Source organism: Megalops cyprinoides, chromosome 16 (genome assembly GCF_013368585.1).
Source record: "Megalops cyprinoides isolate fMegCyp1 chromosome 16, fMegCyp1.pri, whole genome shotgun sequence".
Taxonomy (NCBI): Eukaryota; Metazoa; Chordata; class Actinopteri; order Elopiformes; family Megalopidae; genus Megalops; species Megalops cyprinoides.
The window spans coordinates 23,024,796-23,052,772 of record NC_050598.1 but is presented as its reverse complement, the minus strand read 5'-3'; the positions used below and the strand labels follow the sequence as shown (position 1 = coordinate 23,052,772).

Genomic DNA, 27,977 nt, shown 5'->3' with positions numbered 1-27,977 from the left:
TACACAAAAACAAAAGGGAAAAATTTACAAGTCAAAATAAAATAAATTTAAAAAAATTGCATTATAATTTCTTGGGACTTCTTTATACATAAACTCTTCCATTTTTCTCCATGATCACTATTTTCACAGCAAGATCCCTCCCTTGGATTTCACAAATACATTTTTTCAACTGGAGTCAGCAGGATTCAGCAACAAAAGCAGGTCACTGCATCTACGTTTAAGCGGTAGGTGGTTATTGTCCTCTGAGCCAGTATCTCCAGCTCCATCCCACAGTGGCAGAGGTGGTGGAAATTCAGGGCGGGGGGTGAAGGTGTTACCCTGAAAAGGGTCCCCATGACACTGCTTACTAGTATGTGGGCTCAGAGTGCTCCCACTCACAGGTTCCCCCCTCTCACGCACATCTACATAAACACGCTCAGTAATACGAGTTGGTGTTTTGTCCAGGCTGTGTATCTGGAAGACAAACAGAGATATTTATTTTAATTGGAAAGCATATGAAGAATTAAGCATTTATTTTATATGCATGCATTTTTCCCCTTTTATGCAACTGCATTTTGGAACTGCCAGTATGTTAGGCTCTTCCCACCCCTGTACTTATACAGGAATGCTGACGTGAGAGGAATGCAATCCATCGATACTCTCACAAGAAGCCAATGCTCATTTTTTACACTAAGTCACAGTTCACAACAGAGAAGCAGACACTCTGGAGGATAAGTGAGCTGCTACTCTACTGATGTCATCCAAGCAACCCACAGATGCCTGACAAATCATAGTGACTAAGACCAGTGAGACAAAGAAACCCTGGCTGACCCACCAACCTCTCTTCCGCTGCTGTGGGATCCTGGTCATTGTGGCCAAATGACACAACCCATTACAAACTTGGTCTCAGGCTGTGGTCAAAGTGAATGCTTTATTGAGCCACTTAGGACCCTATAATAGCATTTGTATGCATGCTGTAAATTTTATTTGAACAGTAAAACATTCATGGATGCATTTAACACAGGTTTACTGTATGCTCAGTTCTGCACGTTAAAGCACATACTTTTTTTGCTACTTCAGCTTGAACATCTGGCCTTTCATGGTGTGAGAGATTGTGAAAAGAAACTGTTAAGATTTTTTACTTGAGAGCTGCTGCTGGAGTTGTCTGACCAGAGCTGCTGTCTGCTGCTGCTGCTGAGTCTGCTGCATGCCCTGCCGAGGGAACTGACACACACACACACACACACACACACACACACACACACACACACAGTCAACTGATACTGCACTATTGGACAGTCATACAATATTAAGATTCAAATCATGAAACAACCAAGTCAACCCAAGGCTAAACATGTGCATTTGTTTTGAGTGGAGAAGGCAGACTGGATGACAAGCTGTGTCAAGATGACAAGCGTTTCTGCAGGATGTCTGCAGTGAAAGGATCTAAGACATACACACACAAACATAGACACACAGTAGGTCGATACTGCACTATTGGACAGTCAAACAATATTAAGATTCAAACCATGAAGCAACCAAGTCAACCCAAGGCTAAACATGTGCACTTGTTTTGCTTGGAGAAGGCAGACTGGATGTCAAGCTGTGTCAAGATGACAAGCATTTCTGCAGTATGTTTAAAGTGAAAGGATCTGAGACAGAGGGCACAAGAAATCACACCAAAATACTGAAAACAAAAAAAAAAAGATGTCAAATGACATCATGTGACTATATCAACACTGCTTTAGTAAAAATATCTCACAAGATAGGCTATTGATTCTGGTTCATATTATAAACAACCCACATATAACACACCCAGTACTTTGATTATCCTTATTCGCACTACAAGGTCTCAGACGCATGCAGCCTGGTTTTTCCCCTGCTAACTGCACTTGGAAGATGCCTGATGACTGATTCAAGTCTGTGCTATTGTTGACCCTAGATCTGGGTGGGACAGTGGGACTGCTGGTGTCAGTCTTACCATGGGCTGCTGGGGGGGCAGCGGCTGCATGCCCAGGGCCTGGGGCTGAGCCTGCGTGGGAGGGGGCTGGGCCGCGGCCACCTGCTGCTGCTGCACCTGCTGTTGCTGCTGCACCTGCTGCTGTTGAACCTGCTGCTGCTGCTGGACCTGCTGTTGCTGTTGAACCTGCTGCTGTTGCTGGACCTGTTGCTGCTGCTGGACTTGCTGCTGTTGCTGGGCCTGCTGCTGCTGTTAGGGCAAACCACACATCACTGGAAAAAAATGTACTCTCACACATGTGCCTGCGCACACACACAGACACACACTCACACTAAGGGCCTCATTAGGTGCCCTGTACTGCTGCGTTTGCTATGGATCGCTCACAGCCAGGAACCACAAGTGAACTGCTGAGTGAACCGTATTCCAGACAAGTTCCCAGCGAAAATGGTAAAAATGGGATGGAAGTGAAAGGATGCGGAGAATAAGGGATGTACCATGTGGCCTGCCCTCAGGGCCTGCTGTCTCAGGAACTGCTGCTGCTGCTGCTGCTGCGTTTGCTGCTGCTGCTGCTGCTGTTGCTGCTGCTGCTCAGCCAGCATCTGGTTGGGCCTCATCGCGGGGTGCACGCCCTGGCCCCCCATGTGTCCCATCCCGGACATGATGGGCGGCTGCTGGATGGGCTGGTGAGCGAACCTGCAGATATAACGGGGAGGTGAAACGGAATCTTCCTCTAAAAAAAATCAGCATGACTTCAAACACTCCTGGACCCACACATATGCGTATGCGGGATTCATCTTTGCTGTGATACAGATGCTAACCTCGAATAGCTTGACTGCGACGGTAATGACAAAACATTAAGGAACTGGTTTACATAAAAATGTTGTCAATTTCACTGTTGTAATGCCTGCAATTAAAAATTTGGAATCCGATCGGCCCTACAAAGGAACATGGCATGCGTAAGAGAAGAGGCAATAACTGGTTTGCATTCCTGCTGGAAATCTGAAGGAAAGCGCTACAGTTCTTCTTCCAACAGCTTTTCCTTTTTCAGTTCTGGGCTGCCAGGCTGAGCGTGCTGAAGTGTTCTCATCGGATTCCGCTCAGGCGGTGAAAGCTTCTTACAGTCGTGCGATCCGGCCCCGTCCCGCTCACCTCTGCGTGCTCTGCATGCTGTGCACGTAACCAGGGGCCTGCTGGTGCACGTATCCGCTGGGCCTCTGCTGCATCTGCCTCAGGGGGTCCACCATGGGGGGGTTGGTGCCAGGGTGCGAGCCCTGGAAGCTCTGGTTGGCGTACGCGGGGGGGACTATCCCACCAGTCTGGGCGGGGTGCGGCTGCATCCCCATGTGCGAGGCATACGGGGTATAGCCCTGGGAGGGGAAAAGGGGGTAGAGCGAGAGGAGGATTAAGATCACTGCAGCATGCGCACTGTATGCTGTGCCAGTGCTTCAGGACCTTCTCAAACACTTGCCTGTGAGGGCTGCATGGATCCATACTGTGGGTTGGGCGTTATCTGTCTCATTGGCTGTCCCATGGCCTGGCTCTGGGGGGAAAAGAACAGCCCATCAACAGTCAGTATACAGACAGAAGGGGTTTCTGATAGCGCTATTTCCATTCGCAACAAAACGGATTCTACAGGAAACAACCAAGAACTTAGCAGTGACTGTCAACGAATTTCAGCACTGCAGTTTTACCACACGACTCATCACTCACTGCTAGTAACATGCCGAGGCATCTTCTATATTAAATAATTCACCTTAACATAAAGCCTGATAAACAAAAAATGTTCCCACGAAAACTCAGTTCAAGTGCCAAGTGTTCGGTGCTCCATACAGCAGCATCCTTTACTTTCAGCTGCTCTTACGAGGACTCACCAGTCTCGCATGGAGCTGCTGCCGCAGTATCTGACCTTGTGGTATGGTAGGCTGCGGCTTGTAGCCCCCCATTTGGTACTGCTGCTTGTCCAGTCCCATCATGCTCGGCATACCACCCGACATGGCGGGCATCATGCCCTGGTAGGCAGGACGGGTGGGCATGAGCTTGCCGATGGAGATGCTGCGGGTCGGCCGGTACGGGGTGTCCAGCCGGGGACCACCTGAGGGGTGACAGTCGCGCACGTGTATGGATGGATACGCCACAACAAAACGGCGGCAATTGAATTTTTCATACACCTTCGCTTGAAGATGGTAATGCTGTCATTTTAATGATATTTGATTGGTTTTCTTTGGTATTTTGAATCAATCTCAGAGCAAAGGGCTAATTTCTATGCAAAGCAGAATTACTGGAATGTACAAAGACATGATTCACGCTTTACTGGCTAAGACTGCATCCATCAGCTCTTCCTACAGCTACATGAACATTCAAGCCCTTTCTATGGATTCACTTTTGTTACTCCAAAATTCTGGGCCCAGTAAAAGCTAAATGGACTCGCAGCCCAACAAGACCATAGGGTTGTTTAATTCTAATCATTAACAAGCAGCTTCTAACCTCCACAATAAGTAAGGCGGTAACTGCAGGCCTACATCAAGCCAAACAGTAAGGAAGACTGGGAAGGTCAAAATAGTGCTTCCATATTATATATCCACTTGCCTAAAACTCTGTATTCCATCTTCGGTAGATACCCAGAATGTAGGGACACACACACACACACACACATATTCTTCAGGACCAATGATTAAAAATCCTATGAATGAACAGGTGTGTATGCACAGACACACACACTCACACACACTCACACACACACATACACACAGGGCCCACTGCATACAAACAGACCTGCGGGCAGTGGCTGGTTCTGGGCATATAGGCTGATAGGCTGTTGGCTGTACATCCTGTTGAACTGGAGTCCCGGCTGTGTAAGCACAAGGTCAGGGGGCATCCCTGCCCCATAGGGCACTCCCCTCTGTGTGCTGGGCACGTACTCCTGGAGAGAAGACAAAAAACACAAATATGCTGACCATTCTCACTCCCTCAATACTTTACTACACTACACGCTCATGTCCAGCAGAATTTTTTTTTAAAAATATAAACTGGCAAACCCCCTCAATAACATTCTCAACTGATTGTCCTTTTTTCATATGCATACACCAAGCTAGTCTCTGTTTTGGAAATAAACCATTTCCAGCTGCATTCAGTGTGGATGTGCTGGCACCCAGCTCTGCTTCCAGACCCAAGGACCCCCTTCTGCTTCAAGTGCTGCTGGTGACTCACCTCTGTCTTGCTGGTGGACTGGGGCCTCTTCTTCTTGCTCGACTTCTTCTTACTGGGTTCTGTGGTGACGGCAGGTGCACTTTTCTCTGGCTTGACCGCCTCCACCAGCTTCTTCTCAGGCTCCTGGGACACAGGGGTAGGCGGCTCTTCCTCTTCGGGTGGGAGAGGCAGTGGCTCCAGATAGTAGCTTCGCGGTTTGGGCTTCATGTGGGTGTGGTACAGCAGGAGGCGCTGCTGCTCCTCGAATTTGGTGACCTTGCGGTCCACGCGCACCGTCCCGAACCAGCCCCAGGACAGAGGGGCGGAGTGCTTGAGCCCCTCAAATACATCCCATGGCGAGATCTTCTGCTTTGTCGAAACTTGGAGCCCCTGTTGAGAGGAGACAGATTGGCACAGATTCCACCTTTACAATAATGAAACGGTATCACATCAAAACCATGATATGCTTTAAAAAGAAACGGCTAAAGTATTCCTCTGAATTTCTCATTAAGTCATTCATCTAAGGTAGTCTTTCTGAACCTCAAATGACTTGTACATTTCCGCTACTGAGGACACATTAATATTCATTTAGAGCTATGGTCTACTGATGAAAAAGTCTTCAAAGTGTAAATGAAGTCCCCTTATGCCCTGACCTCCTTCTCGAAGCCGGCGATCTTGTTGCCCTTGGTGTCAATGAGCGAGCCCTGGGGCTCGCAGGTGATGACATCACGGGTCTGTTTGGGGAGGGGCAGCAGCTGCCGCACTTTCTCCAGGCTCTCCGACTGGCGGTCACCCAGTTCTTTCTGTGGGAGGAACGCAACTTAACATCACGTCACAAACAGAACTCACTCCCCCTCCAACACCTTTGATTACTATTCATCTCACAGGAGGGAATTTCACATTCTGGGCTCTGCATTTCATACTGCTGGATTAAAAAAAAGAAGAAGTACTTTTTCTTACTTATTCAGAGAGTACACTGCACAAAACCAATGGTTGCACATGATCTTGGTTATCTCTCCATTCCACCTTCAGTTCAATTCCACAAATATACATAGTATGAAAATAGCCCACTGCAACCCTGTAATATTACCCTGAGCTTCTTGACCAGGTTCATGTAGGCCCTCTTGTTCTCCTCCATGCTGCCCTGCGAGATGCTGGACATATCAGCGGCCAGCGTGCCGTTAATGAGCACGCTCAGCATGTCCAGGACAGTGGTGAACAGCTCACTGGGACAGAGACAGACGATACAGAGCGGTGAGCCATGGAGCACGGTATCAGATACGGCCAAGATACAGAACACTCTGCCACTCTGTGCCTGAAGTACATTCGCTGAAGGGCGTGTCAAAGTTCATCACAGATGGGACTTTTCTCTGAGGAATGACCCTTGGCTTACTTTACAGATATCTATCAACACATTCATCTAACTTGAGCTACAAATAAATTCTAGTAGAAGGAGTGGAAAAAAAAAATAAAGGAAACATCTGAGTGAAACCAAGACAGATTATTTAGCACAAGGACACTATAAATGACCTTTACAAAGCTGACTTTTGAATGCCTGGTATGTTCAGTCTGACTATGTTTGTGCCTTAGGTACAGAATGTAAAATGCTTTCATAACTATAAAAAAAGAACAAAACCGGTCCGGTCAATTTCACAACAGCATCTATCCAACACCCAGCCCCGCTTATACAAGAAAGGTGTAGGAGTGGACCCATGCTGGACTGACAACGTCTCTGTGAAGATGTCAGTGGGATAAAGCATCGAGTGCTCACTTGTTGGACTGCATGTCCACTGTGCCGCTGCTGATGATGTCGAGCAGAAGCACCGCCCACTCAGTGGTCTGCTGAGTGCTGCGCTGCACTGTGTCAAACATACCGCCCACCTGAAACAAAACGGAGTGCGCCACCTGCTGTTTAAACCAGAACACTGCACAATGCACACCAAGGGAAAGAGTTCTAATGTATTATTCTACCTTATTTTAGACAACAATGTATTTACTCATTTTTATTATTTTTTTATTAGCACTGCCTATTTTCTTACGGGTTGGTTATTTACGGCTCTCAAAACTACTAGATTTTTATTGCTGCATTTATGCGTATGCATTGGCAACACAAATGTAAATTTGTCACGCCGATAAAGCAACAGCATTTGAACACTGAAGCACTGACGGCTTTTATTAGTGATGAGCAGTTACTTCAAGTGGCAATGAAAAGGGAGCATTCCTCACCAGGTTGAGCCGTAACTTCAGGGCTTCGTGCATCATCTGCTTGGCCTTGCAGTCATCCTGGTACTGGTCCTCACGCCAGTTGGTGACAATCTTGGTGATCAGAAGGGCTCGGTTCAGTACATGGATTGAGAACAAGGCCTTCTGGCACGTGAAAGTTAAATGTCTAAGCTGTGTGTGGGTGTTGGGCGCGGGCCTCACCTGCTGCACCTGGCTGTAGAGAGAGGTGAGGAGACCCTCTCGCTGTTCATCCTGCCCCTTTAGACAGGTCAGTACCAGGGACAGGAAGGGCTGCTGGCTCAGGAGTGACATGCTGAAACAAGCACAGTGCGACACGCCGTCACCAGAGGGCACATCCAGAACAATCACACGAATAACCACACAGCGCTGTGTCCCTGACATTTTATGATGCTCCCTCTCCAGGGAACATACCCTCTAGCAGCAAAATCTGAACACACTCCCTGCGCAGAGCACCTAATTATCTCTAGAAGCATAAAACTATGCTGGAGATATCACACTCGCCAAGAACTATCCAGAGAGTGATTAACTTGTGGTGGTGGTGGGGGGGTGCACACGCTACCTCTTTTGTTTCTGCCGGTCCCTCTCCTTGCGGGACGAGGACCCCAGGTGCTGGCCTTTCTCCAGCTCCTCCCCGGCTGCCTTCAGCACGTGGCCCTGCACTGACGTTTGCAGCTTGGCGATCAGGGGGGCCACCAGCCACACCCCCGAGCGCTCGGACGAGCTGCGGGCACAGAGCGGACACCTTACACCAGAACACCAACAACACCCTCGACCGAGCCAAGGACAGGAGGGCAACAAGAAAAGAAGACTGAAAACAAAAATATACGTAAAAGAAGCTTCCCAGGTCTGGACGGCTCATAGAATCAAGACCTTATCCTGTTTTTCATGGCCAATTAGCTTAACGCATGAGAGCTCTCCCCAGACAGACAGGAGTCTGTCACAGGGTAATTACCCGAGTCGATCTCATTTATTCAGCACCAGACAGAGAGGCAAAGGATACTGTTTCTTTAAAGTCTTTGTTAAAAACAGAGTGGGTACTGGACCCACCAAACTAATCTAGGGAGAGGACAGATTTAAGTATAGAGAAACCCAAGTACAGAGAAACCAAAACCCCAGTGAAGTTAAATTAAACTATCAAATGACCATAAGGCAAATACAGGAACCATTAGAGACGTTTCCACCAGAGATTTCAGTTGCATGGCTAGGTGCGCTGTAGTCAGGAATGGTGATTTGAGAGGAACCTTATGAGTTAGAGAGATACCGTGGCACAAGGAGCAGACAGCAGGAGAGCAATTTAGCAAAGACACACCTGAGCACGGGCTTCAGCTTGCTGGCGTTGTTGCTATTGGAGACAGAACTCCCGATGCTGCTGGACCCCGTCGACCCATTCCCTGAGGGGTTACTGGAGTTCATCTCCGCTGACTTCTGGAACACCTCGATTGTTGCCTTGGCGATGTTCTCCAGCAGGGAGTTAAGCTCCTGCTCAAACAGACATAAGCCCGCATGTACAGCAGATCAACCCCTAAGCCTTAATCAAAAGATTGCATGTAATTCAACACAGGAATGGCTACTCTGTAAAATCTACACATTGGCAATGGGGTTGTTAACATTCTTTGGAAAAATCCAAACGTATATCTAGAATTATTGGTCCAAATGAATAGTGACAAAGGTTTTCCAAAGATGGCATTGAATGGGATGTTGGCTGGGTCACTTACATTGTTTGTGCTCTGTTTGATCATCAGCTGAAGCTCAAGAGAGGACTGCCTCATGGTCCACTGATCCAAGTTCTACAACACACACACACACACACACACACACACACACATTCACAGTATGACAACCTGCAAAGCGTGCCAGTCTTCAAAGCAAAGGCCCTATTAGGCAGCATTAGTCAAATCCAGCCTCCCTTTGGTCCTGCTACTGGACCAAAAGCTACACACAATTAGCCGGGCCATTGTAGCTCCCTCAAAGCAAAGCCGTAAATTGTGGGTGGGCAGGCTGTTTGTCTCATTGACTAAAGTGAATAAACAGAGCTAATTTCTGATTCTCCAGAGCGAACTGGCAGAGGCGACCTCCAGCAGCAGCTTTCACACAATGGCAGCAGATGCCTGGCTCGTCTCCACGCCCTCGACATGAGCTATTGTCACTGGAAAATGTAAGCGCCCCACATGGGCCCGAGATGACAGAGAGCAGGGGTTCAGGGAGAGTTCAGCAAAGGGATAAATCTGGGCCTGACGGGAGCGCCATGTGCCGGCTCTCAGACTCGCAGTTGTCAGCGATTCTGTTACATCTTTACTAGAGGGCATAAACTCAGGCGCTACCAAGTCAAGCTGTCGTGCTCTTCGCACGGCGCCATTAACGTAATTCCACAGACATTTTCGTCACCAGCGTCTGTGAGAACTTAGAGTGATATAACGTGCATATTTCCACACTCGTCCTTTAATGAACGCTCTTATCCCAAAGCCGCTCGAGCTCAGTGTAAAGCGCTTTCCCCACCGAGCGTGGTAAAACGCAGCGATGCTCGCGGCGGGCCCGGCTGACCTGGAGGATGCGCTTAATGCGCTGCCTCTGGGGGTTGTCGCCCTCCTCGCTGTCCAGCTGCCGGTGGGGGTAGCAGATGAGCTGCAGGAGCCTCTGCGCCTGGATGTTGACCAGCACAGGGTCCTGCAGGGCGCTGCTGTCCTCCGAGAGGGACTTCAGACAGCGCTCCCCGACCCACTCCTGAGAGAGAGAGAGAGAGAGAGAGAGAGAGAGAGAGAGAGAGAGAGAAGGAATGACAGCGAGAAAGAAGAGTCAGAGACATTACGTTACATTTACATTTATTCACTTGGCAGATGCTTTTATCCAAAGCGACTTACAAGTGAGAGGCAGAGTACAGTCTGTCTGAAGAGACAGACCAGGAGGGCAGAGAGAAGGAAGGGGTGAGTGTGAAAAGGAGAGAATGATATGAAGAGAGAGGCGAGGGAGTAAGGGTTGAGGGAAATAGAGAGGCTGAGAGGTAGAGAGAGAGAGAGAGAGTTCAACACTACACTATCAGAACTGTGCTGAACGTTTACACCTTAAACAGGACCACTGGACCAGGGCAACACACCCACTTAATTGTTCACACTCATAAAATGCTCCTAAATTATACACTCCTTCAAATAAGACATTTAGGATTTCATTACCGCCGAATCTCATGCTGGTTATTTTATATGCAAATGGAAAATGCTAGAAGACAAGATAATTACACTCGTTTCTCACGAGATTCCCTCCTTCCAGCCTAATGACATGACAGTCTGTGTAAGCAGATAGAACAGGCTCCTATTTCAGCGATGGAAACTAAGCACTCCGACTCCCAGCTCTGGGAAAGGCATCAGAAACAGGCCTAGAAAGCCACTCTTCCCATTAATGACCAAACCAGATGACCGAGAACGAAGCCAGGGGGCCGGGAAACGCTGCTCCACAATAAAGGAAATGGATATTTTAAGAGCTGAAAGACATCATGCTTGTGGAGCTTTCCTTTCATCCAGCTGGAGCTCTGCTGACCCTCACACAGCCTCTGTGTAGGCCGGGGCCATTTGCACCCCATTGCTGTTAGCACTGTGTTACTGTAAAGCCAAGTTTCTGTACTCAAGTGCCTGTGGGAAAATAAAGCCGTTTTAAAACAGCGCATTCAGAAAACACGTATGTTTAGTCATTACCACACATTTTTACCCAGAGTCACTGAGTGCGAGTACAAAGTGCATTTAATCCAGTTGCAGGAACAATGGATCATAGCGAGCACATCTGGCAAATTCCAAACACACATCATGCTGTGCATCTCACAGTACTGAGAGAACTAGCGCTACCTTAAATATGTATGTGCTGCAATGAAGTCACAAGTGACTAAATTCAATTGTGGGGGAAACAAATGCAGAACGCCTTAATGTGATGCTACGACTACACAAACAAGGGGGGAAAGTAGTTACGATTGGGTAGGGGTGCCAAAATGTCTGAAGAGGACAGTCTTCAGTCTGAAGCTGGCCAGCTGCTCCGCTGTCCTGTCCACCGTGGGAAGCTAATTGCACCACATCAGAACACAACAGACAGAGGACATGGCTGGGGATGTCAGCTCTCACCTCCTACTGCTGCCATTTGCTCGTGATTCACAGAAACATTTATACAATGGCCAGCAGCCATATGATCTTGTAGCGTTCTTGTGACTGTGGAAAGAGTCTTTCTTCTTCGTTACACCAAGGCCCTGACTCACTGTGGTCATTACAGATCCCACGGAACTTCTCAAAAGAATAAGGGTTTTAACTCTCTGGTAAACTCCTGACCGGGCCACCTAATTATCCCCCCATCAACTGACAGGCTGTGCAACCCCTTGCGTCTGCTGTCCAGCTCGTTTCTGAGGTTGCAACAGTGAGAGAAAAATGAGTTATCATTTGCCCTTTGTGGCTAAATAAAGTCTACAGTAACACGAGTGTGCATGACACCTTTCTTCCAACCATCTGAATCTCACCTGCTGACAGATGCTCTTCAGCACGTACTTGGCGTACACGTCTAAGCTGGCCGTTTCTATGGAGACCGTGCGCCCCCCGGGCTTTTTGGAGCCCATGTCGTCCTCCGCGATGTCCTCCAGCCCGGCTGGGTGGGAGAATCCTGAGCCCTTTAGTTCTGCATCTCCTGAGGAGAGAGATTCAAAACAGTCAGTAGGAATACCCACATCAACAATGCCCTGTTCAAACATCCTTCAGACGTGTTTACGACGTTTGTGCACAAACTGTAGTGTTTATACAATTGCTGTAAAAAAATCGTGCCGGCTCGTTTGACTTTGATTTTTCTTGAAATGCTTGAAACTATTTTCACTCAGCTTTGATATTCAGTGTTCATTCAATTCATCTTCTGAACAACGTCACGCACCCAGGCCCCAAGGACTAACCATTTGAAAATTAACAACAAAGGAGCTCAGTTTTTTGCTTGACTGAAGCCAACCATGAAATGATAATAACAATTTCCTGCAGCATTCATGTCACTGGACCCTGCTGTCAACAGCGACACTTCAAGTAGAGCAAGATAAAATAGAGAAGAAAAATAAGTGACTGCAATGATGAAGTCTGTATGCAAGGAGAAAAAGAAATCACAAACGTCAAACCACACCACAAAGACAAAATGACTTACCGAGCATAAAGACGGCCTTCAGGACAGCAAAGACGGCACCAACGACAATGCTATTCTGCGAGGCGGCCAGCAGATGGCGATCACATGACGATCGGATCCCAACGGAAGCTTTATCTGCAAAATGATGTGCGCAATGCTGAATGAATGGTTGTTTTACTGGTGCGGGTATTCAGATATACTTTTCAGCTGCACATCCGGCAGCAGTGCAGAGGGGTATGGTCGGCCTTACCTGACTTGGTCCCATCCTGAGGGCAGGGGTTTCGCTGAGGGGTCTTGAACAGGTGCAGCAGTATCCTGCAGGTGAGTCTGGCTCCGGGTTCGGAGTCCTGCTCGCTGCAGGCTGAGAAAGGCACACAGGGTCACAGACCACCTTTTACAATACGGCAGACTGGAACAAACAGATTTCCAATCAATGTGCCGGAGACTGAAGCCCTGGAAAAGGGGGATTGGGTACGCTACCCATAACCAAGGTACTTAACCACAACTACAATGGGACAATGCCCAGTTATATGAATGGGATGAGAATTGACGACTGTACCCAAAATAAAATTCAAGTACAAAGAGTCACCTGGGCATTTGCAAGGGCAACTAAGATTGTAATGGGTGTAAGTAATGAGTCCATTGGGGAAATCAGAAGGTTTGCTCTAGACTTCCCAGGGGTACCAACCCGAGGTGACGTTTTCATAGAAAAGCTGTGAAATAGCATTATCTAACAGGAATGTGGCATGTAGCTGAGCCCCCAAGACGGACCAAACACATGTTGGCAGTATTTACAGCAGCTGTCCGCATATCCCTCAAAACAGCTCTGAAAGAGGCCTTTGTCCCGCCGGCACTGAGCCGGTCTGTCCGCCGCTAGGCCAGACAGATCTCTGGCCGCCGAACAAAGCTTTCTGGGTAAGTAGGCGTGTGTGACGTGACATCAAACACGTTGTGTTTACCCCTCTTCAACAGGGCAGACAGCAGTAATACATTACGCAGATGTGCATTTGTTCGCAGACCAAAAAAATACCCCTCGGAGCCTCACACCCATCTGTGTGTTCTAAGTATACCGCACATAAATCAACTGTGGCTTTATTCAGTCCTCTGCAGCAAGGTTCGAAAACAAAGTTTGCACTGTATCACTTTACAGCTTTTGAATGAGGTAATGTGATCAAAGAGTAAATGACGGAACCGTGGCAGACATAATATGCTGTTGACTAACCTGCGTTTAGGAGAGATGGGATTGCGACACAACGAACCAGATCCTCTAGGAGAAGACACTGGCGGGCAATGAGGATGGCAACAAAGGTCGCCAGGGAGTCGTGGAAAGAAAGGTCACTCACCTACAGAGGTGGGAAGAAAAAGAGAGACACAGCCATATCGTAAAGCTGGCTTCCATGGTCAACACGATAAATCAGAGAAGCACAGCTAAATGGCCACCAGAGGCTGTGGCAGTGTGAGCAGTCAGGTATGTGGTCCGTATCAGGAGGGCTTGACCATGATAGCATTAAGGTGAGGTCTCTGCCTGGGGAGGGCGTGGCCATGGGAGCAGTTATGTGTGGTCTCTGACTGGGGAGGGCGTGGCCATGGGAGCAGTTATGTGTGGTCTCTGACTGGGGAGGGCGTGGCCATGGGAGCAGTGAGGTATGGTCTCTGACTGGGGAGGGCGTGGCCATGGGAGCAGTTATGTGTGGTCTCTGACTGGGGAGGGCGTGGCCATGGGAGCAGTGACGTATGGTCTCTGACTTGGGAGGGCGTGGCTGTGGGGAGCAGTGAGGTGTGATCTGCAGGGACGTTGCAGTAAGAGCCATGAGATGCTCTGCCGGGAGAGGGTATGGCAGCGGCATACTCACATCCACATTGCACAGCAGGTCGTTGAAGCCGCAGTTGCCGTTGTTGGAGGAGCAGCAGAGGGCCTTGAGCACGCCCAGCCACTCAGCGCTCAGAGAGCGGCAGTACGCTGTCAGCTCTGCACACAGGATCCCGATGTCGTTTACCCTGTCAGGATCAAGAGAAAACCCCTGTAAACCTCAACATCTGATCATTATTAATTAATCCATTAACTGATACTACAGTTCTGGAAGGCAGGAGTGCAACAATAGCCATTTAGCAGAGACATATTCTGTCCATAAATTATGCATATGTGCTGTCTATCTTCATGGCCATACTTTTTCAATACTTCACATGGCCCTGAAATTGCAATACCGAAAAGCTATGCTTCCACTAATTAATTTGGCTGTTTGAGATAATATCTGGTATGTGCTAGGTAATGTATCCTCTTGTCAGCCTCTTGGCAGACCCCTAAATGTAGCTGGGAGTGAGAGGTGGGAAATGCTTGCCTCTCGGGGTCACGGTGGTCCACACACACATCCATCAACACGTTGCACACAAAGCTATAGCGGTTGGCCGGACTGTCGTTGAGGATCTTCCCAACCATAGAGTGGTTGAAGTTGTGGGCGGAGGGGTTGGCTATGGTTTCCATCATAAACATGGGGTCCCACAGCATGTTGGAATCAGACGGGTCGATGTTGCAGTAGATCGAGTTCTTCACCTTTGAACAGAATTCACTACCGGAAAGGAAGACAAAAAAATATGTGCTAAACACAACAGAAATTCCATGTCTTCATATACAAGCAGAAGTGACGAATGCACTACAGTTTGAGTTATGACTACTGTAGTTTAACATGGTCTTGACAGGTGCAGTTCACTGTGAGGACTGATATATACCTGAAGATCTCCCCAAACTTGCTCTTCAGATGACTGCAGGAGGTGTACAGGTCATACAGATAGGCCAAAATGCAGCGCTCAGCAGAGGAGCAGTCAGCTGGGTTCACACCTGACTTCACCACAATGCGCAACCTGGGAGGGATGGGGAAACGCATCACACAGAGACACCTGTATCTCTCACCCAACTCGGCCAGGACTCGCATTAAAAGCCTTGCATTAAAAGACTGGAAACTGGAAGCAGTAGTATCCCTAAGAGGCCATATCTGTATGGTGTGACGCAATCTCCATCTGGCAGGAACGCGCCCTGCCCAGGGTGAGTGGGCAGGTCTGGGGCGTACCCGTCGAACACCTGCGCCGTCTGGTCGGGGTTGAGGATGAGGCAGGAGTGGTACCTCCGGAGCACGGCCACGATGCACAGACACAGCCCCGTGGTGTAGCTGCCCACCAGGCTGGACGACTTGAGCAGCAGCTCCGCCTCCACCAGGCTCAGCTCGTTCAGCAGCTGCACAGACACGCACAAACACAAGGTAAGCAGAGAGGGCAGGCATATGCACACATTCTCACGCGTACACGCACGCGCACACCCGGCAGACTCAAACACTAAAACTAAAAGCACTTTCCAACTCGCAGGTGAGTGACAAGACAACATGACCGGGAATCATCAGGTAAGATCAAACACACAGACGGTCAGAGCACACACGTTGACAGGCACGTGCACACTGTTACATTAAGTCAGAGCACCGCTCAAGCCTGGAGTTTGGTTCCTCCTCTACCTGAATTGCGAAGTCAATGAGGCCACTGATATTGAGGGAGTACTCCATGAGGTCGAAGATAAACTGGATGTGTTGAACCAGGGGTAGGTGGTAGACCATTCCTAAGGCAAAGCTGGTGATTTGTTCCAGAACATTCCTGGACACCTGTCAAAAAAGGACACACAAAGGACATTCAAGCTTACACATAAACCTGAAAAAAGCAGGTGAAATCCAATCCTATCAGACTTTTCAATGAATTTTCAGTATTCAGCACTGGTTAAGAACACAAAATACTGCTTAGTTTGAATTAGTTTTACTCCATATATTACTAGTTGCCTCCATCAGCAAACAAAAGCCAGAGAGCATGTCTGACCTGAGAGGTGACCTGGTGTTGGTCAAAGTGGGAGAGGTGCTGGAATTTGGAGAAGATGTCCTCTGCCGTGGGGAAGGCTTCCGGTCGACTCCTCTTCCTCTTTTGGCCTTCCTCCCCTCCTAGCACAGAGAGAGAGAGGCAAAGCAGGGGGGAGGGTGGAGCAGTGAACCACAGCATGTCACAGTGGAGCCTTTTCGCAGAGCTGACACAAACATTCTGAGCTACCCAACAGTTTTTTCAAATTTCACGGTCATTAAATTTGGTCACGCTTCCCACAAGAGACTGATTTTATCATCTTGGCAAACTCAGCTGCCCAAATAAGGGAATCTGGCAAGCAAATGACATTTTTAATATGAAAATGGAGCTCGTTAGAATATTGCGTCCTTCCACAGGTCCTGGGTCAGTACAGATTAAACCTCTCTATTCTTAGGAATAGCTACTGGGAATGGAGAAACAATTGCAAAGGATCCCTGAGGAACCTTTAAATGGGTAAGTGAAGGTCCCCTTTCTCTGATGTAATTGAAAAGGCCAGACGGCAGATGAATACACAGACAGACAGGCAGCCATCTGCAGCAGCAGCCACCTGAATATTGTTAATGAGACGTCTTGTTCCCACCTGTCCTTTGACGAAACTTGCATTTCACAACTGCATTATGACAGAAAAACAAAAGCACACCTGTTCACAAAGAAAAGTTTTTAAAAATGGCTTTAACTTCATTAAATTCAGAAACTTCAGATTCAATTTAGAATTCTGCAAAAAGGCTCAGCATTAATTTCAAACGGGTAACAATGCCTTGAATCCATAATGACTGACAATGCTTTCCTTCAGTGGTATCATCCATTCACACAGCAGGCTGTGAAGTGTTTCAAATTGAGTGGCTTCAAATTCAGTATTCTAACCCAGTTCCCTCATTGCAGCAGACACAGTAGGTGAGTCACTACATCAAAAAATAAACTGCAAGTACTACATGTAGCAGGTGTAGGGACTGAAGTGGAACCGAGATGCCGTCTGAAGAGGTGAGTCCTCAGTTTGCATCAGAAGATGGCCAGTGATTCCACCATCCTGACCCCCACAGGGAGTTCATTCTACCACTCAGGGACCAGTACAGACAGGGATTGCGTTTGAGAGGAGCGACCCCATCAGGACGGGACAGTCAGCTGCCCCATGGCTGCAGAGCTGCATGGCTAGCACATGCTATACTCCTACAGAGGGAAATGTCTGCGAGCAGGGCAGGGCTCCAGGTCTGCAGCAGGCTCATGGTCCTGAGGCAGACTCTCAGCCGAATGAACTATCTGCCCCACTCCGAGTCTTACCGGTCTCCGCGGTGCTCTTCCGGTTCAGCACTTTCAGGATGTCTTTGGTGATTCTCTTGATGGTGTGGCGGGCCTCGTCACGCTGTTTCCCCACGCCGTACAGCACAACCAGCCGCTGGTTACACTCATGACTGGCGCTCTCCTCCTGGGGGCGACAGAGAGCATAACAAGCGAGCCTTGACCCCTTTTGACCTTAAAGTTGGACTGCACAAGTTTGCTTACCTGGGGGATGGGGAAGTGGGAGGAAAACTGTGTTTGCTTACCTGGGGGATGGGGAAGTGGGTGGCGTACTGGATGTGACGTGGCTGCTCATACATCGGTGGAAAGGCAGAATCCAAGCCCTTGTCCTTGGCAGTGCTTTTTCCATCCTGCTCTGTGGCAGGCTTTTCTGGAGAGGGGCTGCCCTTTGATTCACAGTGCATCGGGGGAGAAAACATCTGTAGGAATCGAAAGCAAAATTAACTTTATTCAGCATGACAAGCACTCCCGAGCCTGCCCTATTGATCTGTAGCAACTGCAGAGTCTCCTCTGACCAACCCAGAGCAGCTGCAGCAATACCAGTAACAGGGCTGCACACCATTCCTGCTTTCATCCATTTTATCACATTAAAAACAACATTAGCTTCATGCCATCATGTATTCGTTTATGTATACATTCATTTATTCATTATTCATGTATTGTTTCTTGGAATACAGGAACAGTCTTCCTACCTCATCAAAGTTAGCACTTGAGTTTTGATCAATCTCCATAGACTCTGAAAGACCGGTATCCTGTCAGGGAGAGAGACACAAGCATGAGAATGTTTTTCAAACCAGACACACAGTAAATGCGGTAACACCAGCTCTGTTCACGTCCCGAGAGCTTAACGCATCACGCACCTCCATCTTGACGCTGCTCCCCGTCTCCTGCTCCTTGCGTTCCGATTCGTCGGCCGGCTCGTCGCTGGGCGAGCGGGGGCGGGGCAGGTGGGCGTCGGAGGCCAGGTCGCCGCGGGAGATGAGCGTGCACATGTAGATGTTGTGCGAGAAGACGTCGTGGCGGATGAGCTCGCAGAACAGGAGCACCAGGTTGGAGAACTCCACGCGCTCGCTCTCGTTCCCCGGCTCAGCTGCAGGCAGACGCAGTGAGTCGGCACACTACCACACCCGGGGGCTAATTCACTTCCACTCCAAATAAAGCAGGTCATCCCTCATCACTCAAAAGGCAACACTCCTATACTCACAAACTCAGTGCACACCTACAATGCTCTGATTCCTGACATAGAAAATGTGCACTCTGCCCTAAGGAGAATAATTGTTTCAGGATGAAATATACAATTCCAAATTTGCAAAATGGTGACGTTCCGTTTAGATTAAATATTTATACATCCATCAAGAACAGTGCACAGCAAGACTCAATCCTTAGTTGGAGAGACTCACCGGCTTGAGTTAGGGTGTTAAGATAATTACACTCATTGAGCATGGGCACCTGGGTGTTCAATAAGGGTGTAAAGATAAGTGAGGGTCAGACTCACTGAACCTGGGGCGCCTGAGTGACCAACGTGGGTGTAAAGATAAGTGAGGATGACACTCACTGGAATGGGTGCCTGATTGTCCAATAAGAGTGTAAAGATAAGCGGGGGTGACACCCACGGAGGAGTATCCAAGTGTCCTATAAGGGCGTGGAGATAAGCGGGGACTGCACTCACTGAGCATGGGCGCCTGGGTGTCCAGGAACTGCAGCAGGACGTCCTGGAAGACAGGCAGCGTGGCGGCCGAGAGCGAACCCGAGGACACCGAGCCCTTCTCGTCCACCACCTCCGACTCGCCGCACCTCTGAAAGACGCACGCAGACGGCCGCGCTTACGAAACAGCCTTCCCCTGCACATTCGTCCCCTGCAAGGGTGCCAAAGCTTCCTGCCTGAGACTCATCATTAAGCAGATTGCTGGCTGCTTTCGCCTGCGGGGCACTCGGCAGATCGCTGTGATTAAATGGCTCTTTATTCTCATTACCCCTTTGCAGGGACAGGATGATGCATGCCTGTGTTTTTAAGAGTCAGACAGGAAGCGAGCACAAAATGTTCCCCTGGCCTTCATTAGACGCCGAGGGTGTCTGGCTGGGGTGGGAGGGGGTGGGACGTGACTCACCTCGGCCTCGATCTCGGCCTGCCGCTTCTCCAGCAGCTTGGCCACCACCATGGCTCTGTGCCGGCCCGACCTCTTGCAGCACACCGCCCACTCGCAGAGCAGCGTCACCACCGCGTCGTCATCCGGGGTCATCTGCGGACAGCCGCAGACACACAATCAATACTCAGCCAGCCAAAACCATGAACACAGCCAATACTGCCCATCGATACTCAACACTCCTGATCGCTGCTTCTTTGATCTGTGCCAGCCATTCCCAATACAAAATGCCTTCAGACTCAGAGGTATTCTGAGGTATCTGAAACTGACATGCGATTACTTCATTTTTGTCTAATTTGCTCTCCACTTAATTCTAAACAAGTACTACAAGTATGTAAGCTGTAACATGCTGCGTGACATTTGACCTGCCTGGCTGACGCTCACAAACTTGACGCTTTAAAGCCAGGCAACATTAAAAAGCATTGAAGTGTGACTCAGAATTCACAAAATTCAGTCTGAAGGTCCTAACCTCGTGCCCATCTTTGCTCTGCCCCGACCCAAAGATTTTGTTGTAGAGGGAGTCCAGGGAGTTGCTGAAGTCAGACTTCTCAAAGCTGTGGTTATCCAGGACTTCCAAGGTGTGCAGTACCCGTCCTATCGTGAAGCCTGATCACAGAAGTCGGGGTGGGTGTTTAAAAAAAAAAACAAAAAAAAAATCACTGAATCAGATCAGCTTACTCACTCATTAGGTAATGAACACCTTGCTGCTTTCATCAATTTTTCATTGCGTCAAAATCTGACACTTTAAAGACATGGCACAGCATTTGCTTATTGGTGTCTGAAATGTTTAAAATTCATGTCACAGCAAGCAATGCACATGCTGGTTTTGGCTGCAGCATCTGCTCTTAAAATAATTATACTGATTCTTCATTAAGTTTGATATTTGCAACATGTTGCTAATGATCATGTGCAGCACAAAATTGCATTTGTGCCCCACACTGAAGAAATATTGACTGTTGGATAACGCACCTACAAATGTATTGCAATCATTAACTAATTGTGACAACTAAAGCAGGAAATAGGCTGGAACAAAAGAGGACATACACATGACCCCGCCCACACCCCACTCCCCCCCCCCTCCCAGGACAGGTAATGACCCCTGTTCACAAACCCCTCCCTGCATACCAGCCGTGGTTTCCTGGCACTTGTCGAAAGACCACCTGAACTCCACCGCCTGCCCTCTCTCCTTTATCTGTTCCTCGATTTCCCGCACTTTTGCACGCACCTGTAAAGGGGAACAAATAAGCTTTTAAACAATGTGGTAAATGATATGCCACCACAAATCCAAACGGCTCTAAGGAGTGACACATATTACAGCACAACAGACCCCACCTGCTGGGTGAAGGTAGTGTTGCCCCCAGGCATGGGCAGGTTGGAGGGGGCTATGGGCAGCAGGTCAAGAGGAGAGCCGGTCTTGTTCCTGCTGTCTGTGAGAGAGTAGTGCCACACCAAAGCACTAGGACAGCACAGGACTATGCTCTACAAGAGAAGAAAACGTGTTTGTTCAACACCGATTTATCAGTTGTGTGTATTCAAGACTTCAGTCCGTCACCCAGTTTGAGCTTTTCAGTTTAAGCCTAAACTAACAAGCAACTGCAGGTCCTGAACCCCTGATTCAACCACAACATCTGGTAGTAAAATTACAGTGACACAGCACTTTGATGCGGACAGGCAGACAGAGATAAAAGTAATACGCTCTGGGTGAGGGAGGTGATTAGAGAAGTGATTCACTAAAGACGACAATGAAAACGTTTGTGTCGACTCGTCAGCGAAAAGCGTCCTTTACCTGGAGCATGCAGCTGAGCCCAAAGACCACAGGCCTGTGCTGGGGGCAGATGTAGAAGTCTGTGAAGGGAGTCTGGGGCTGAGCGCCCCCTGCAGGCTGGGAGGTCGGTGTGGGCGGCAGAGCGTTCCCGGGCTGTGCCGAAATGCCATGGGGCTGGTGACCTCCAGTCCCTGGTCCCACACTCCCATCACTTAGCAGCATGTTGAGTCGGCGTGTACAGAAGTAAGCCAGCCTTCTGGACAGGTAGGCAGACTGCACAAACTCCCCAGAGTACTGGGAAACACACCACACAGAAGGATATGCTCACTCTCAGCATAAAGCAATCGTTCATAAGGTGTCAAAATTTACATATTACATTACATGGCTGCTTAACAGGCACCAATCTCCAGCGTGACTTGCACAATTTACTTATCAGCCATTTTCATACAACAGCACAAGGGATACAACAGCAGTGCCCCGCCAGGGAATCGAAACAGAAACCTTAAGGTTACAAGGTCTACTACTTAAAATATCACCAACTACAGAGTGCAAGATGCATGAGGCATCAAGCACAGAGGGAAAGAAGCACGCAAGGAGACACTCCTTTGGCAAAGTGGTGAGGTCAGGGGAGAACATAATGGTATACCTGTAGCAGAAGAGGCAGCAGCAGCTTCAGTAACTCATCCTCGCCTTGTCTGATCTTCTCGAAGCATTCCAGCACCCAGGTCAGGAACTCGTGTCTGTCCAGCATGCCGTCCTGCACAGGCCGGCGGCAACAGAAGACTTAACCATGTGTAGGTCTCACAAAGACAACCACTAGTCAGACTAAAGGGGCTTTTACATTGGCAGAGGAAGACCCTGTTCCTCAAACCGACAGGACTCCACCATCCTTTCCACTAAAAGTCAAAGTCCGACTCAGGTGGTACAACACCTAATGTGCATGAGTACATGCATAGTTTCCCCAGGGGGATATTTTATTTGTCTTCAAGATTACAGGTCATTTCAGGTCTTCCTGTGTTTTTGTCTGTGTCCTTGTGCAGCACTACAGCTAGCCAAACAAAAACAGCCGCAGCAAAGCTATCAATTATTCTCTTTAATTAACCTGTCAGTTATAGCTATAACGTTGTTTATTAACACAGCGGCTAAGGTTCAACTGACATACACCATGCTATTGAAAATATCAACAGCAAAATGAAAACCAAGCAGACCTCTCTATAGAATCAGTAAATTGACTGGTAAAAATGGAAATCTTAATCAAGTCATTTAATTAACAATAACACACCTTGGTCACTGCTGAAAAAAGTACAATATCCAAACAGTAAACAGTGCTGATGGCTGTCTTATCAGCATAGGATGCTGAAGCAATACAGCTACATAAGCCTTACTAACTCCAACAAGAAGCATACAAAACAAATCAAAAATCAAAGAAATCAGACCAAAAGACTATTGTCAACTGGAACACCTTCAGACCAAAGCTCTGTCAGTACTCATCTCAGTGAGCAAACTGCCAAAACCTATTCAGTTCAATATGCCAACAGGTACAGCATTATAGCTGTGCTGTATGCTTCGCTACTGTAGTACAATATAAAAACCAAAATAAAAGTTTAAATTATCAATATAAAAGTAAATAACCTAATCGTGAATACCATACAAAATAAATGCTTTTCAAGTGAAACGGTCCCAGACAAAAAGGGGTGCATTTTATAACATTGGTCAGCCCTGGACTGGCTCCCATGACTCAGTACTTGTGACCTGCTGTGGTCAGCCTGATCCTACGCAAACACATATGACGTAACGCAAGGCCATAAATGCATTTTTTTTCCTTCTATCAAATCTCCTTCTCCTGTGCGTGCCACGACGGTAAAGCTTTACCACGGCAACAAAGACCCACCTGGAACATGAACATGGCCAGCTTCTCATTGTACTCCCACTGCTTCATGGCGGTGTCCACCTCCGTGGGTGTGGCCGGCAGCGGGGAGCCACACCCCTGGCTGGACGACTGCCGGTAGAACTCGGCCACCTTCTGCAGCTGCTCCCACAGGTACTTTGTGATGATCTGAGTCCATTCTGCAAGCAGGAAACAGCAACCTGAGCCATCCCTGTGAGAACCGCTCCAACAAAGCAGGTGTATAACGTTATAACTGAAACTCAAAAGTTTCCTTTTTAAACTTGTTTCAAACATCTGTTCTCATGTTCTGTTCTGTTATTATTCATCCGTTATGCTCACTGTGCTCGAACTTTACTTACTAATACAGCAGAATTTCAAATATCTGAACCTCAGAGTCCAACCTCAGATACCATCGGTCAACCGAATGAATTCGAAACCCAAAATACACAGTAAAAGTTGAAAACTGACAATTCAAAATGACAAACGTAAATGAGCAACATTGTCAATTAAGATAAAACTTGAAATAATAACAAAACTAGGGAGAAGAGCAGGACTTTACACCATAGCAAGATTGTATAACACAGACAAAGCCACTGTTTCTGATATCTAAAGAGCGAGGGTAATATCAAGCAGTTCACAACCTGGGCTAAGGACAGCAGAATACTGAAGTCGGTGCTTCGTTCGAAAAGCTGAGGATGACAACTTTGAAAGAGCAAGGGCTTTATGGTTCTCCAAGGAAAGCGCCAAAATTACACCTATCTGTGGCCTAGTTTCATGGAAAAGGCAAGGATTTTGTAGACTAGCAGTGGGTTGATGCAAAGGTTTAAAGCCCCCAACATGTAAAGAGAAGCCCAAGCCTAATTTGAGTGGGTCTACTGAAGTTAGTTAGGGTACACTGTGGGTGAGAGAGATTGTTCATTTAGCTTTCATTCTAAATACTGCGTTCTGCCTGCAGCCTATCACTGACCTATAATTGGATGCAGACAAACACACACACGAATCAGTCCCATCTTTGCGTGTTGAGTTCTCAAAGCCCAATTCCGTATTGTTAATGATTTACTTATGTTTGTGTTTCAAATATTATTTTAGACTGATAAACTACTGGATATTCTGTAGCTATCCTAAAAGTTGGCTATTCTGCAAACTCACTGCTGTAGCCTATCTGTATTGTCTCATAAATAGTAAACTATCGTGAAATTAAATGAAATGAAATAAATTTAAAAAGTCATAATGCTGATGCATTTTGGTGTCACCAAACATTTCAGAGATACAAATGACCCGCAATCCCAAAATATTCAGATGTCAAAGGTTCTACTGTAAATAGAAATAAATTGAAAAACATGTAACTATAGCCCATTACTTTTCAATCACAAGTAACCCTGGCTGATATGAAGGTTATAAAAAAACCCACGGGGGGGGGGGGGGGGTTAAGTATGCTGAATCTCTAATCGCCTAGTTAATTTCTAGAACGGGGGAATGTAAAAGCCTGTGGTTACCTATACAGGGGTCAATGAAGTGTCGCTTCTTCACTTTGTTTTCAGTTATGGCTGCATGGTAGGCGCAGGTCATTTTTATCATCCAGGCAGCACGCATCACCGGTACCGTGTACTTGGCCAAGTAACCAAAAACCTCCTCCTTTTTACTGAAGATGGGCACCTGGTATGCAAACACAAAAATATGCACACCGATATCCTTAAGAAATGTTAACTAACACTACAACTAAATTACCAAGACTTGATTTACAATATACAGTACCAGTCAAAAGTTTGGACACAAATTTTATTCATTTTAACTGTTTTCCACATTTTAGGATAATAATAACAACATCAAAACTATGAAATAACACAAATGAAATTATGCAGTGACCAAAAAAGTGTCAATCAAATCAAAACTCTCTATCAAAATTCCATATTTTAAGATTCTTCAAACTAGCCACAAAATATTTTATATTTTACAAAATATAAATTGTGAAGTTGATGCCCAAGAAACAAATTTCAAGCATTTAAGAATAAGCCTTTAGATCAAAATGTCTTTGAATGCATGTTTCCCATTATCTTAATCAGGTGTGTCCAAACTTTTGACTGGTACCGTATTTAATGCAGATATCTGAATAAGTAAATTCAAATACAATCAAACAATACTAGTCTGTAAAACCTTTCATGTTACATAGCAAAAAAAAGCAGTGCAATTAAGGCACCACAAAGGAAATCAATGCAAGACAGCATTTCAAGATATATTTGATCAACTTCTGCATTGTAAGGGATACAAAAGTATTATAGTAAAAACGTCTCTGTGATATAATCCTACCTTCTTTGCAAGCTGAGTGAGTGGTTTGGTTCCAGCCAAGTCTGTAAACCAGTTGTTGATGGAGCTCTGAGACCTTGCAGTGACCAGCCAAAAATTGTCCTTCTGGTTGACCTGCGGCTTCCTCTTTCCCGTATCAGGGAACGTGTTGCATCGCAGCTTCTCCGCAATGATGCTGCTGAAGTTGGAACTGATCTATAAAAAGACAGGATGACCTCGATGAGCAACAGTCATTCAACATGACAAGCCAGGCTAAATTCCTACCACAGCTCAAAGAAACATCACCTTAGCTGATATCTTTTTTATATCCTTTTACGTACCTTAGAGGGGTTGAAGTTGACATTCTTGGCACTGCCGTGTTCGTCCCCAGACACCGCTGGCTGGTTATTGAATCCCTGCTTCACATTCAAGGCCGTCAACTCATCCTAAAAGAAAAAAAAACACGTTACCTCTTGCGGTCAAGGGTACTTGGTATTAAAGAGATGGTCGCACCCTTAGCGCTCGTAAAAATGTTTAGGTAGGCCCACATTTGAGGTAGACTGTAAGGATTTTACGAGAGCATATTGGATATTCTTGAGGTCACAGGAATAAAATCGTGAATTACTAATAAACTAACGGCTTTGAGGGATTGCACTGCATTGCAAAACTTTACAGTATCCCTGAAATGGCAAAGGTTACTTGAATTGTCACTAAAATTACACACTTTGATTAAAGTAGTGTCATCTACCTTGGAAATATGTTTCCCGGCTGTTGTTAAAATATCGAAAAGAACACTTGTGGTTTCTCAACAGTAAATGATTTAAAACACTAATCATAAACAGTCACGATCATAGCTATCTGGTGCATAGCCAGCAAGTGTACGAGCACGTACTGCACAAGCTGGCCAGTAATCTACCCCTGACGTTCATACAAGTGCCATTTCAGAGACGTGAAACGCTTGCCAAAGTTGGATAACTTGTCATTTCAATCAGCCTACTGAATGTCTAGTTGGCAGCTGTGTAGCTAACTAGCTACTCAAAATAAATATTTAGCAAGCTGAACCAGCATAAGCGCGATAGGGGGTTCATTTAATTACCACACCAAATGCAACAGCTAAATACGCCGACTAAAATGCACAGTATAAAATCAAACTGTGCTGATAGCTACCCAGCTAGCCAGCCAGATAACTACAAGTCCGTGCAGTCTTTAATCGCTAGCCAACGAGCTAACTAAAGCAAACAGAATACACTTTTGGTTCGGGTGCTCAATGCCTGTTCATTGACCGAAAAGTTCACGGTAGCATCTACGAGAAAATAATTCGCTTGATGATTGAACCAACGCTTTACAGCGACGCTAACTTGCAGCCAGCTAGCCATAGCGATTCCTTGTTATTGTTATGTAGCTTGCCAGTAAACTGTCGTTCCCATACACAAACTGTTAGCTAGTTAGCTAGGCCTGGAATGCATCCTCGCACTACCCTAAAAGACCCCTTTCGCAAGTAGCCAGCTGGGGTCACAGAGTAGATCTTTCGATTCAAGTTTGTGGCCGTTAATGTGGACGTGCAGTCTACTCACCTCTTTCTGTTTGGGGTCTTGCGGATAAACATCAGGAGGGCCGAGTCTCGGCCGCTTCAGTGGCCGGTGTTCGTAACTCAGGATCCCGAAAGCAGCCATCATCCCAGCGGCATCACAGCAAAGGCTTTCCCCTTTCCGCTCGAGACTAGGAAGCCGGAAGGAAGCGGGACGCCGAAACAGATGGCGAAAACAAAAACCTATCTCTTCTGAGATGACGTACTGCTTAGAGTTCCTGGTTAAATAAAATAGTTCCGCTTTTTCATTTCAGTATCTACAATGATAGAGTTCCTGTTAACTTTCGACTGCTCTAAATAAGTTGTGAAATTAAAGTGTACATAGTTTAATATCTTGTTAGTATAAAGTATTTTGGTGAAAACATCGCATAATGTCCCACGTCATTTGTTTTGAATTTGTTGCACGGTGCAGACTGTCTGGCTCAGCTCTTTAGGGCTTTTAAACAGAATGGCGCACCGCGAAGTAAGCACTGTTGAGTAAGCGCTCAAGAATTAGGGGGTAATTACATTTCAACTTTATTTCAGCATTATTTCCTCTAATCAAATTCGTCAGTTAATTCAGATTACAATTAAAACTTTGCTAGTAAAATGGCAAGTTACTGTAATACTATGCCTGATGTGTGCATTATCTA

At 47.0% G+C, this 27,977-nt stretch overlaps 1 protein-coding gene across 1 annotated transcript; it reads right to left on the bottom strand.

Moving 5' to 3' along the window:
* Positions 1-76: 76 nt before the first annotated feature.
* Positions 77-27,466, bottom strand: med12 (mediator complex subunit 12). Its single transcript, XM_036548075.1, has 44 exons — positions 27,332-27,466; positions 26,099-26,203; positions 25,782-25,973; positions 24,971-25,130; positions 23,478-23,653; positions 22,233-22,343; positions 21,608-21,880; positions 21,154-21,300; positions 20,947-21,046; positions 20,291-20,427; positions 19,786-19,917; positions 19,347-19,473; positions 18,538-18,767; positions 18,370-18,429; positions 17,923-18,096; positions 17,660-17,804; positions 16,346-16,464; positions 15,994-16,137; positions 15,559-15,722; positions 15,221-15,352; positions 14,833-15,060; positions 14,347-14,491; positions 13,716-13,836; positions 12,744-12,854; positions 12,515-12,628; positions 11,856-12,019; positions 9,911-10,090; positions 9,085-9,156; positions 8,679-8,848; positions 7,929-8,090; positions 7,550-7,661; positions 7,352-7,441; positions 6,897-7,006; positions 6,216-6,351; positions 5,779-5,928; positions 5,147-5,515; positions 4,712-4,859; positions 3,811-4,031; positions 3,402-3,479; positions 3,089-3,306; positions 2,434-2,632; positions 1,961-2,185; positions 1,122-1,203; positions 77-453 (listed from the first exon to the last, which is right to left on the bottom strand). The coding sequence occupies exons 1-44, from the start codon at positions 27,431-27,433 to the stop codon at positions 416-418; spliced, it is 6,573 nt and encodes a 2,190-aa protein (XP_036403968.1). The 5' UTR covers positions 27,434-27,466; the 3' UTR covers positions 77-415.
* Between the last annotated feature and the right edge of the window lie 511 nt (positions 27,467-27,977).

Bases quoted from the DNA above. Each gene is read 5' to 3' on its own strand.
- med12 (XM_036548075.1), bottom strand. From the start codon at position 27,433: ATGATGGCTGCTTTCGGGATCCTGAGTTACGAACACCGGCCACTGAAG. The intron at 12,855-13,715 runs GTTAGTCAACAG...TGCCTTTCTCAG, and splicing joins CCCATCTCTCCTAAACGCAG to CCTGCAGCGAGCAGGACTCC. The intron at 10,091-11,855 runs GTGAGATTCAGA...TCTCTCTCTCAG, and splicing joins TGAAGAGCATCTGTCAGCAG to GAGTGGGTCGGGGAGCGCTG.